The sequence below is a fragment of the Brachypodium distachyon genome, chromosome 1 (assembly GCF_000005505.3).
Source record: "Brachypodium distachyon strain Bd21 chromosome 1, Brachypodium_distachyon_v3.0, whole genome shotgun sequence".
NCBI lineage: Eukaryota > Viridiplantae > Streptophyta > Magnoliopsida > Poales > Poaceae > Brachypodium > Brachypodium distachyon.
Genome location: NC_016131.3, coordinates 32879189 through 32889462, shown reverse-complemented (window position 1 = coordinate 32889462; position 10274 = coordinate 32879189). Strand labels below are relative to the sequence as shown.

The 10274-nt window shown below is 45.3% G+C and overlaps 1 protein-coding gene across 4 annotated transcripts; it reads right to left on the bottom strand.

The window, feature by feature from the left end:
* On the bottom strand, positions 1 to 9842 carry LOC100841790 (pseudouridine kinase). 4 transcript variants are annotated; one of them, XM_010229254.3, is made up of 10 exons: positions 9635 to 9842; positions 9410 to 9526; positions 8106 to 8208; positions 7932 to 7979; positions 5480 to 5577; positions 5273 to 5387; positions 4528 to 4610; positions 911 to 1157; positions 596 to 763; positions 1 to 238 (listed from the first exon to the last, which is right to left on the bottom strand). In XM_010229254.3, the coding sequence occupies exons 1-10, from the start codon at positions 9722 to 9724 to the stop codon at positions 189 to 191; spliced, it is 1119 nt and encodes a 372-aa protein (XP_010227556.1). In that variant the 5' UTR covers positions 9725 to 9842; the 3' UTR covers positions 1 to 188. The 4 variants fall into 4 exon arrangements, with proteins under 4 accessions (XP_010227556.1, XP_010227557.1, XP_014753282.1 ...); XM_010229255.3 differs by having other exon boundaries at positions 596 to 748; XM_014897796.2 differs by having other exon boundaries at positions 596 to 1157; positions 4528 to 4607; positions 9635 to 9841.
* Positions 9843 to 10274: the final 432 nt, after the last annotated feature.

The following is a 10274-nucleotide window of genomic DNA, read 5'->3' as shown; positions in this document are numbered from 1 at the left end:
TCCAGGAAACAAACGATCACAATCACATCTTTTTCACAGGCACATTTGTGGCACAACATTGTTAGTCTAGGGCACATCCAATTATCCATCCATTCATAACAAGAAAAAATGCACTCTGACAGGAAATTTTCTCTCTGCTAGAGACTCAAATAAATAGGACCAAAATGATTGATGCCATCCTCGATTCTTCATTGGCACCAGATCTGTTTAGCAGATAGCAATGTCCGTCTTGCCTCGTCTGGACAAAAGAAACAGGTAATAAGTTTTCTAAAATAGAGAATGAAAAGAAGATAACAAGAGAGCGTAGGAATGTTATCCAGGAAGGCCACATAATACAATGGTATAGCACCTACTACAGAGAACTAAATTTGACACCATCAACACTAAGATCCCACTGTCAGTCTGTCACTCTCATAAACACACTTCAATTCAGGACAAGGGTTGAATTTCAAGCTCCTGTCGCTCCAAATGATGTTTACACAGTGGACAAGATATAACCTCATTATTTATGAAACTAAATATCAATCATGAATACACTTCAACAAATCAATTACTAATCCAAAGAAACAAAGAAAGTAGTATTTATGTGACAGACCTGCAATGCTTGCACCACAAAAATTGTCAGGTATGTTAGCTTCAGATTCAACGGATGCCTTTGCTATAGCAATCCCAACTGCAACACTCTGCATAATATCCAAGCCTCCACATAGAGATGAAAGGACTCCACCAACCAAACAATCACCCGCTCCTGTGAGGCTAACCACTGAGGCAGATATTGCAGGTAAATGAAAAACACAAGTTCTGGAAGAACCTTCTCTAGATAAATTAACAGGCATGCTGAATGGAGAACATCCCTCCAATTTTCCAAGTAGCTGCGCTGAGTAAGGTGTCATTTTACACTTTTGCTCACCCTTCATGAAGTTAACATGCTCTTTGCAGCATATGAAAACCCCGTTCGAGCCCAGTGTCACAAGAAGAAGCTTGATGCCTTTTTCAAGAAGAAAAAACATTGCTGGGCTGAGCATTTTAAACAAATAATCTACAGCTTCCGTTTTGTTGTTGCACTGCTCAAGTTTCACAAAATTATATCTCCCTGGAGCAGACAGTGTGTTTGCCATGGCAATAAGCTCCATCTCATTTGGGGAAGTGCAAGTTATCTGAATTACCATAGAAAAATACCAAGTAAACTTCAAAAATATAATACGAACTTAGGAAGAAGTGCATTTCACCCCCTCAAATCATGCTTGGAGTCCCAAATAGGCCTGGACAAAATGTTCGTTGTTCAACAATCTTAACGAGCGCTCGCAAACTCGGTTCGTTAAAGGCTCGGTTCGTTAGTTAAAGAACCGAACCGAACATCATTTTGAGATCGTTAGCATTAACGATCTTAACGAGCGAGTCGCGGAGCGCTCGTTAGGCTCATTATGGAACTCGTCACGCACATGCCAGGCTCTGCGCTAGCCTTCGCCCAGGCCAGGCCCAGCCGTGCTCGCGGGCCTCGTGGCCCATCTGGCCAGTGCTCGTCAATCCCTAGTCGCGTCACGCTCGATCCCGAAGACGAGAACGAAAGACCCAACTGAGACCGAGAGGGAGAGACCAACTGGAGGCGCAGCGGACCCTACCCCTGCTCGTACTAGCCGGCGGCACTCCGGAACCGCTTCATCGAGGGCTGGCTCTACCTCTATCCACTGCGCCGCCGGCCACCAACCGCCGCCCATCCCCGACCTCCAAGCGGCCGCCCTCCTTCCTCCATCCTCCGTGGCTCCGTCCCAGGCTCCCAGCCGGATGCGCATGGAAAAGCGCCTGGATGGCTGGATGCATGGCTTAATTGTATGCTTATCTTTACCTGAACGTGTGATCTGATGCACAGTGTAGATGCTTGTTATTTTGTTTGTTATCAGATTATACTTGAAGAAAATAGATCATGCCATTTTTTAGTTCAGTAAATAATGGACTTTTTCACTATTTCTATTAACGAGCTTATACCGATCTTAACGAGCGCTCGCGAGCACTTAACGAACTGAACCAAACCGAACCAAGTTTTGAGATCGTTATCGATAACGATCTTAACGATCCGAGCTCTTAACGAACCGAGCTTAACGAACCGAGCAGGCTCGTTAGCCAGCCCTAGTCCCAAAAGACATGTACAACTACAAAACTTCCACTTTACACTCTCCTACAATCAAAACCACTGCAAATCACAACCTGGGTCGATTACACACCACATCAGTGGTTGTCGCTACGTTGAAGACCACATGTATGAAAACCGGGTTGTAGAAACTCGCTCTTGTGTCGTTTCCCAGGGGATGCACTCCGCATCCAAAAACCTTACAGCTCATTTGGCATCCATGCTGTAGAAATGAAATGAATTCTGTTGTTGCTCTCGACAACAGTTAGAGTAAGGGGTGCCAAAGCTCGGTGGCACAAGTACGAATATAAAAGTAGGGCGTGTACGCCGGCCTTATAGCGAAGGTCGCCGTACACTTGGACAAGTTGACACGTCGATATTTTTTGAATAGGTTCGGTCGACCCTGTGGGTGCGACTTAGTCCTATGTTAGGAGAGGCTTCGAGGGGGTCGTTAGCCAAAGCATTCGGGTCGATCGAGGCTCCCCGAATCACTTAGGGAGAGGTCGAAAGGGGTCGCCTCGTACTTGGGCCAAACGAGGCTTCCCAAGTAGCGAGGTCGAGATACCCTTAAGACTCTAACCCGATTCCTCTCCTTCGGGCTCGGGCCGAACGAGGCTTCCCGAGATCCCGAAACTAGAGCTCCTCTCAAAGAGGCTCTCTAGCCCTCTCCCCTTGAGTTTATTCAAGTGAGAGTGAGTGATACATGCCCCCATGGGGGGGGGGGGTATTTATAGCCTAGGGGTCCATGACAAAAGACCATGGCTACCCTTGAGGGAGAGAGGAAAGTGGGGGCAAAATGGTAAAAGTAGCTCCTTTGGTCCATAGCTTTTGTGTGCACCATGTGAGAAAAGTAGGGCTTGGTCCATGGTCCACCATGGACTAAGGGCCCCCTCCTCTCACCTTTCTTGCCCCCTACTCTAGCTCATTTGACCCCTTGACCATGGCATGAGAGGCTTGACTCGTTGACTAGTCTTCCTTTGCCACGTAGGATTGACCGCGCCACGTAGGCGTCTTGACTCGCGCTTGCGAAATGTTGACTTGGCCGTCGCCACGTAGGATTTACGGCCCGGCCCATATAAGGGTTTTATTTTACTACAACAAAATCAAATTTTTGATAGGATTTCATTTGGTTGAATTTAAATTCCGGGTTCAAAAATCATGTTTGTCTACCACATGGATTTGTAGAGTGAGACAATTCCAAAGAAATGATGGCTTTTAGAGAGGAATTGGGGTTAGTTATAATGTGATTCCATGGAATTTGAGATTGAATTCCTTTGGCCAATTCCGTGCCAACAAACAAGTTGGTTTTTGGAATTCAAAATGATGGATGCCAAACAGGCTGTAAGCCTCCATATGCCTGCCCTTGCCATCATCGCGCACTTGCAAAACAGGTGGCTGTTGTAGGTACAGTGTACGGCTTTGGCTTTGGCCTGGGACTGGGCAGTGGCGTGGCACGATTTCATCAACAGCGGCCAGCGGGAAGCTGCTCCACCTAGATCCTGTGATCCTCAGCAAGGTTCCGGAGGTCAAATTGAGTGCAAAAACCACCCAACCATCATCGGTCTGCGGGCCCAGATCTGGGAGCATCATGGTGCAGTTTGTGACAAGTGCCGAGGCCAGCTGGTTGGGCAGTAGGGCATTGTGGGTCCTGCAGGGTCGACTGGCCTGCGGGCACAGCTATTGCTTGCCCTCCAGATGTTGGGGGCATGGAGGTTAAGTTTTGCACAGTGTGGCAGCATGTTGGCAGCAACCTTCAAGCATGTAGTCGACTTTGTCAGCAGGATGTATGGTATCTTTGGTGCTTCTGGAGCATGCTTTGGCAGGTGACAGTGAGGTAGGCGTGAGGCTGACAGTAGTGCGGATGCAAGGAGCTGAAGCAGTCAAGCAGCTCTTGGTGGTGCAACTAATGCGGCAACAACGGATGAGAGATGAGCAACATTGATGGGCAGTGGGTGGCACAAGATTTTTTTTTTGAAAGCGGGTGTGAGGCACAAGATTGGTGCCGGCTTTATGAAGTCTCAATTGGGTGTTCCTGCGTACCATTCAACATGCGAAAATTGGAGCTGCTGTGTTTTGGAGCAAAATTGTGGAATGCAACAATTTGACAGCGACGACATACACCAGGTGCCTTTGGTGGGCTGTACGCTCCAGCTGCTGGAGTTGGCTTGGCTGCGCAAGGATTTTTTTTCAAACAGCCGCGCAAGTTTATTACCTATACACATTTCATACCAGCGAAACTTCAACAGTTCTGCCGCGTCAACCAAAACAAGGGTGTTTCAATGGAGGGTTGTGCACTGATTTTAACAGTTGGAGGGTGCAAAGTGAACACCGTTGGAATTACGAATTGTTTTCTTGAATCAAGGAGGAATAGAGAGAGAAGTGGGGAACCTTGCACTTACATATTCTGCAATTGGCGCAATTCTTGAACTCTTTGCCACGGAGACAGGCTCAAATAACACAGGCACCCCTGATTCATATGCTACTGGGGAAAAAATAACACAATATAGTGTTTATCATTAACTGTTTACACTACACCAGATACATAGGATAAGAAAAAACATAACATAGATAATAAGGACCTTCAACATAAGCTTTTTCAGGGATCCGAAAACACAAGCATACTAAAAGATGATGAAGTGCAATAATAATGCCTCCAATAAAAGAATGCAGTACAGACGCTGAACTCAGGAGTCTGTAGCGGAGGCAAACTTCTTTGGGACTCTGACTTTGGCACCGAATTATAAAATCGCCATATTCATTTTGAATTTGGAATAAAGTTATAAGAAAAATCTCAGCTAGCTTCAATCCAGAACTAATGTGGTTTCCTAGTGGTTAGCAGACAAACTAGGATGTATCGAGATCTTAGGTTCAACCTGTGTGCTATTTATTACCTACATATGAAATCTTCTCATTTATTTGTCGTTTTTCACTGAAAAAGTTCACATATTTAAGAAACAATTCCTCCAAAAACATTTCAGAATTTTATGTTTCGGTAAACTAAAATTCTTGGTCACTCGGAGTTGTCACTAATCTGGCAAATAAAATATATTCCATCCAGCTTAAATGCAGTCATGCACACTCAAATTACAAAAGTTTATGAGCCTATTGCTTCTGGAAGATAAAAACTAACTGTGAACAACCTACTTTTGCAAGCAGCCTGAAGTGACTGAGGAGGTAAATTGGCATCAAGCATTAGTAGAGGTGCAGTGGAGATATGGAGATAGAACTGATTTATCCAGCTAGGAGTAAGAAAATTTTCCTGTCAAAAGCAAAATGGAGTTACATATAGAGGTAATTGACAGAACACTAGTGTTCGACCTTGAGGAAACAGTTGCGTTACATGATTCTTACAACTGCCCCAACACTTGCGACGCCAGCAAATAATTCTCCACTCCCGTCAAATACATTTGATACTACTGGGGTTGCAGCATCATGAACCCGCAGTATTCCTGTGTAATTGCTATCAAATAATATCAGCCAATAGAAAGTAACAAAATAATAATATTTAAAAGGAGAATGTAAGTTTGGGAAAAGAGGCCACGAATTGTGACCTTCTCATATCTCATATGTATATAGCCACTAAGGGTCTGATTACATGCGGCACTAAGAGCTCTAATGCCCTGAATATATGCTGTAGTTCATGCACTAACTATAGGGGATAAACAGCTATGTGCATTCTGCATTCGGTTGCCTACAATGGGAGATTCGCCAGGACGGCACATGGAGAACACACACATGATCCATGGAGACCCGATCCCGAACGAAATGTAGATCGATCTCAATATGCTTGGTGGTGCATTGATGCTGTACCGGGTTCGATGACATGTAGATCAGTAGATGGCACTGATATTGTTGCAGAAGATTATAGTTGCTGGATGAAGAGAGCGCTGTAGTTCCTGGAGGAGTTAACAGATCCAGCCGGACTCCTCAACTGCATTAGCGACGGCATGGTACTCTGCCTCGGCACTGGAACAGGAGACGGTGTGTTGGCGCTTAGAGGACCAAGATACCAAGTTTTCCCCGAGGAAGACACAGTAGCCAGAGATGGAGCGACGTGTGTCAGGGCAACCAGCCCAGTCAGCGTCCGTGTAGGCGGTCAAGGTGTCCACAGCGGATGGAGCAAACTGGAGACCGTGATGTAGTACCCTTGACGTAGCGGAGGACACGCTTGACCAGCGCAAGCTGTTGTTCTCACGGGTCATGCATGTGTAAGCAGATGTGCTGCACAGCGTAGGCGCTGTCTGGACACGTGAAGGTGAGGTACTGGAGAGCTCCGGTGAGGCTGCAATACGTCAGGTAGGCGACGGGGGAACCAGGGTGGAGCCCAGTTTCGGAGAGGTGTTGACGGGAGTGGGTGACGATTTGCAGGACATACTGGCACGTTCCAGGACCTTGGCGACATACTTGACCTGGGAAAGGAAAGTGTTAGGCCGTGCGCCATGTCAGGATAGAAAGCGGGTTGGAATGTTGGCGATTGGGGCATTGCAACGAGCCATGCGCTTGAGGACGAGGGCTGCCAGGGCGTGGACCGAGGATGCTAGGGGTGCCGGGCCCCCTGCATTGGCCACATGTGGATGGCACCGGTCCAAGGGTTGTAGGGGCTGGCCTGGACATTGTCGCCGGCAAGCATGGTGATGCAGTGGCCGCGGCGATAGTGCGGAGGGAAGGATGGGACAGGAGAAGGTGGCGCCAGGGCCAGAAAGAGATGCAGACAGGGATCGATTTCACTCTGTTACCATGCAAATTTGGGAAAAGATGACACGAATTGTGACCTGTTCATATCTCATATTTATACAGTCACTAAGGGCCTGGTTGCATGCTGTACCAAAGGCACTAATGGCCTGGTTACATGCTGCACTAAGAGCAATATATGCTGTACTCCTACTTAATGCACTATAGTGGAAAGAACAGCTATGTGCATTCTGCATTCGGTTGCCTAACAAAGAAAAAGAAATTTTTAAGAACCATCAATAATTCATAAACAGCTTTCAGAGTGAAATGATAATTGAGTGATGACTCTATAAAGAAGATATCATATTATGACAATAAGAATTGAGAATCTCTTTGTGGTGTTCCATACAATGCAAATTGCTCCAAGTAAAGAGAACCAATTATGTAAAGAGAACTACAAAAAGATACCTGAAAGACCTAGTGCTAGCCAATTATTTATTTTAACTTAGTGTCGACTGATTTAGCCAATTTTTAATTTGGTATCAATTGATTTAGTCAACCATTTAACAGAATGTTCACTTCATTAAATATTTGGATCTAACCCCAGCTTCAAAAAAAACTTTACTCCCTCTGTTCTTTTAAAAATGGGTAAATATCAAGGAACCCCAGCAATTGGGGTTTAAGTTTCAGAAAACCACACCCTTTGGAAAATACAGGGAACCCAAATCGTTGGATTAGGTGCATTTGGCAGGAAACTGACTGGTGGGGCCCAGTCATATGCCATGTGGCACAGAAAACCAAAGACATGGCTAGCCCATCAGATTTGAAATTTCGGTGGGTAGTTAAGTATTTTCTACCTCAACATTCAGGACAGGATTCAGCCTAAATTCAGATTGGTCAAAATTCATCAAAGTTCAATGAAATTTGTTTGAAAAAACTTTCGAACTTCCAAACAGTGGGTGCCAAAATATTTCTCTTTCCAAAATTTGAAACCCTGCCCATCACTGTAGAACTCAAGTAGACAAAAATATGTTCCAACTGGGATCACAACAGCAACATATGAATTCAATTTTAGTTTTTATGTTGCAGCATGATCGATGTAATACTGCAAGATAGATAAATTCACACTTACCATCAGTACATAGTCCAGCCGACCTCCAATACTTCAATAGGAAATCTCCTACAGTATAACAGTATAATAAACAAAAATTACTGGAGGAAACTTTCAGTCAGAAGGCAGAAAAGCACATTGACATGAGTAAGCTCAGTCATTAGAAAAAACTAGGTCACCATAAGTACATGATACCTGCAATATCATTTCCAACAACACTAATCATGAGTGGACGGGCCCCAAGCTTAGCCATGCACTCAGCAATATTTCTAGCCACTCCCCCGCCGATGTACTTAACCTATGGAATTCAAATACATTATTAAAGGGCATTCCAGTTAAACTTTCTTATTATACGAGTGCCAAAATTATGGCCCAAACCTATGGATGAATAGAAGGCATAGAATAAAAAAGTATATTGGAACAGTAGGTATTAAAAAAATGGTACAAAAGAAAAGAACAAACATGAAGTCTTTTGAAAATAGAAGATAATTATGACAACCTCCATAGCCTTTCCTTTGTCTAGAAAACAATCCGATACCGACTTTTCTGGAGTACATAATTCTGATATTCTAGTTCTTTTTTCTTTTTGGCCTGATCCAGGATCTATCTCATTGGTATTAAACAAGTGAAAACTCATAATCACAATTTCTTTGACTTTATATTAAAAATGTCTCTTAATTGTCGACATGAGCCTAAAATTCTTGAGAAAAAGTTATCACAGCAGCAGCTTCAGCCAACTCACAGGTATGCCAAAATCTTGGGACAGGGCTTTAAAATCAGCAACCTCACTTCTTTCTTTCTTTTTTGAGGTAAATCAGAAGCTTCACAGGACTATCACAGACATGTACCGAGGTCTTTTGAAAACTGAAACAAAAGAACTGTAGCTTTTCTATACTAAGTCTTGGCGCAATATATTCGGTTAACAACGCACAAAAATCCTTACGTGGGCTAGTAGTAGAGGAAGTCTCTGCATTTGCTGCTTTGGTTGGGCTCAAGTCTTGTTACTCTGTTACTCTCAGTACTACAGAATAATTGTGCCAATTTGTTTTGCAAAAATATTGCCCAAATTTTTTTCACACTTTTCTCAAAATTCCAAATTTGTTTTGCAAAAAATTCTGGTTTCGGTCTGTGTGTGTTGGCGTGAGGGCCTGGGGGGTAATCCAACTTCTTTGAGAAAGCTTGAGCTTGCCAAGTTGCTGGTTTAGCACAATCAACCAGACTAAAGGTGCGAAAGTATACCTTTTGCAATCCCGATACTTAAATAATCCCACTGTTAGAATATATCATCCTAAGGAAAACCGACTTTGCAGATTTATTTATTTTTGCCGGACCAAAATCACAGGTAAAAATTCAATTGAAGTTTTACATTCCACAAAATTAATCTACTGGTCATGGCTCAGCCAAAAGTCACACGCTTATGGCTCACTTTGTGCAATCCAGCAAAATATCATCTGCACCAAGCTAACAATAGCGCATTGAAAGAAAGAAAGGTGGTTTACCATCCCAGGGACGGTGGTGCCAGGATGTGGCGGCACTGATGGCTTGGCGTAGATGTCCAGCACCATTCCGCCGATGATCACTGGGCTCGGTCCTGCCTCCGCAGCGCTTAATGGATTCTGCACAGGACAGGAGCCAGGTTAAGCAAGAAACGCTCGAGTTAGGAGGGGACTGAGCGGAACGGCAGACTGAGACTGAGAGTGGGGCCTCTTGGAGGTAGCCCGTACCAGGCTAAGGACGGGCGGCGGCCGAGGGAGGAGATGTCGACGGATCGACTCCAACCTCCGGCGAGGAGATGAGGCGGCGGCCTCGGCCATTTGGACGGCCGGCGGCGTCGAGATGGAATTTCGGGCTCTGGGTCTACGAGGGGAAGGTGGGAGCGGCGGCGGCCAATAGCCCGTGGACCGTGGGGGAATGATCTTTTTTTTTTTAGAACGACCGTGGGGAATGGCTGGACGTATCGATGACCATCGGGCGGAGGCCCTAATCGGGCCGGGCCAACCATGGCCCGGCCTGTGCCGCGCCTACGCCTACGCCTCCGGCCCGGCCCGGTTAGTAATTTTTTCTTTTAATTTTTTTTAAAAATGAATACACTACGTTTCAGAATGCTAGGAAAAAAAATGGTGGCCTCAACACTCAAACCCAAGATCTTCCAATCAATCCTTCCACTTGTTGATCACTAGACCACGCTAGGTTCTAGCGCAAGCCCTTTTCAACCATCTTGTGTGGCTGCCACAACAAAAAAGGCCGCTGGGTGCCCGGGTTGCCCGGGCTTGTGGTTTTCCAAGGGCTTTTTTTACATGCCAACTGGGCTTAACGGGCTCAGGCCGACCTGACCGGGCTCTGTGTCGCGTCTGAGTCAGGAGG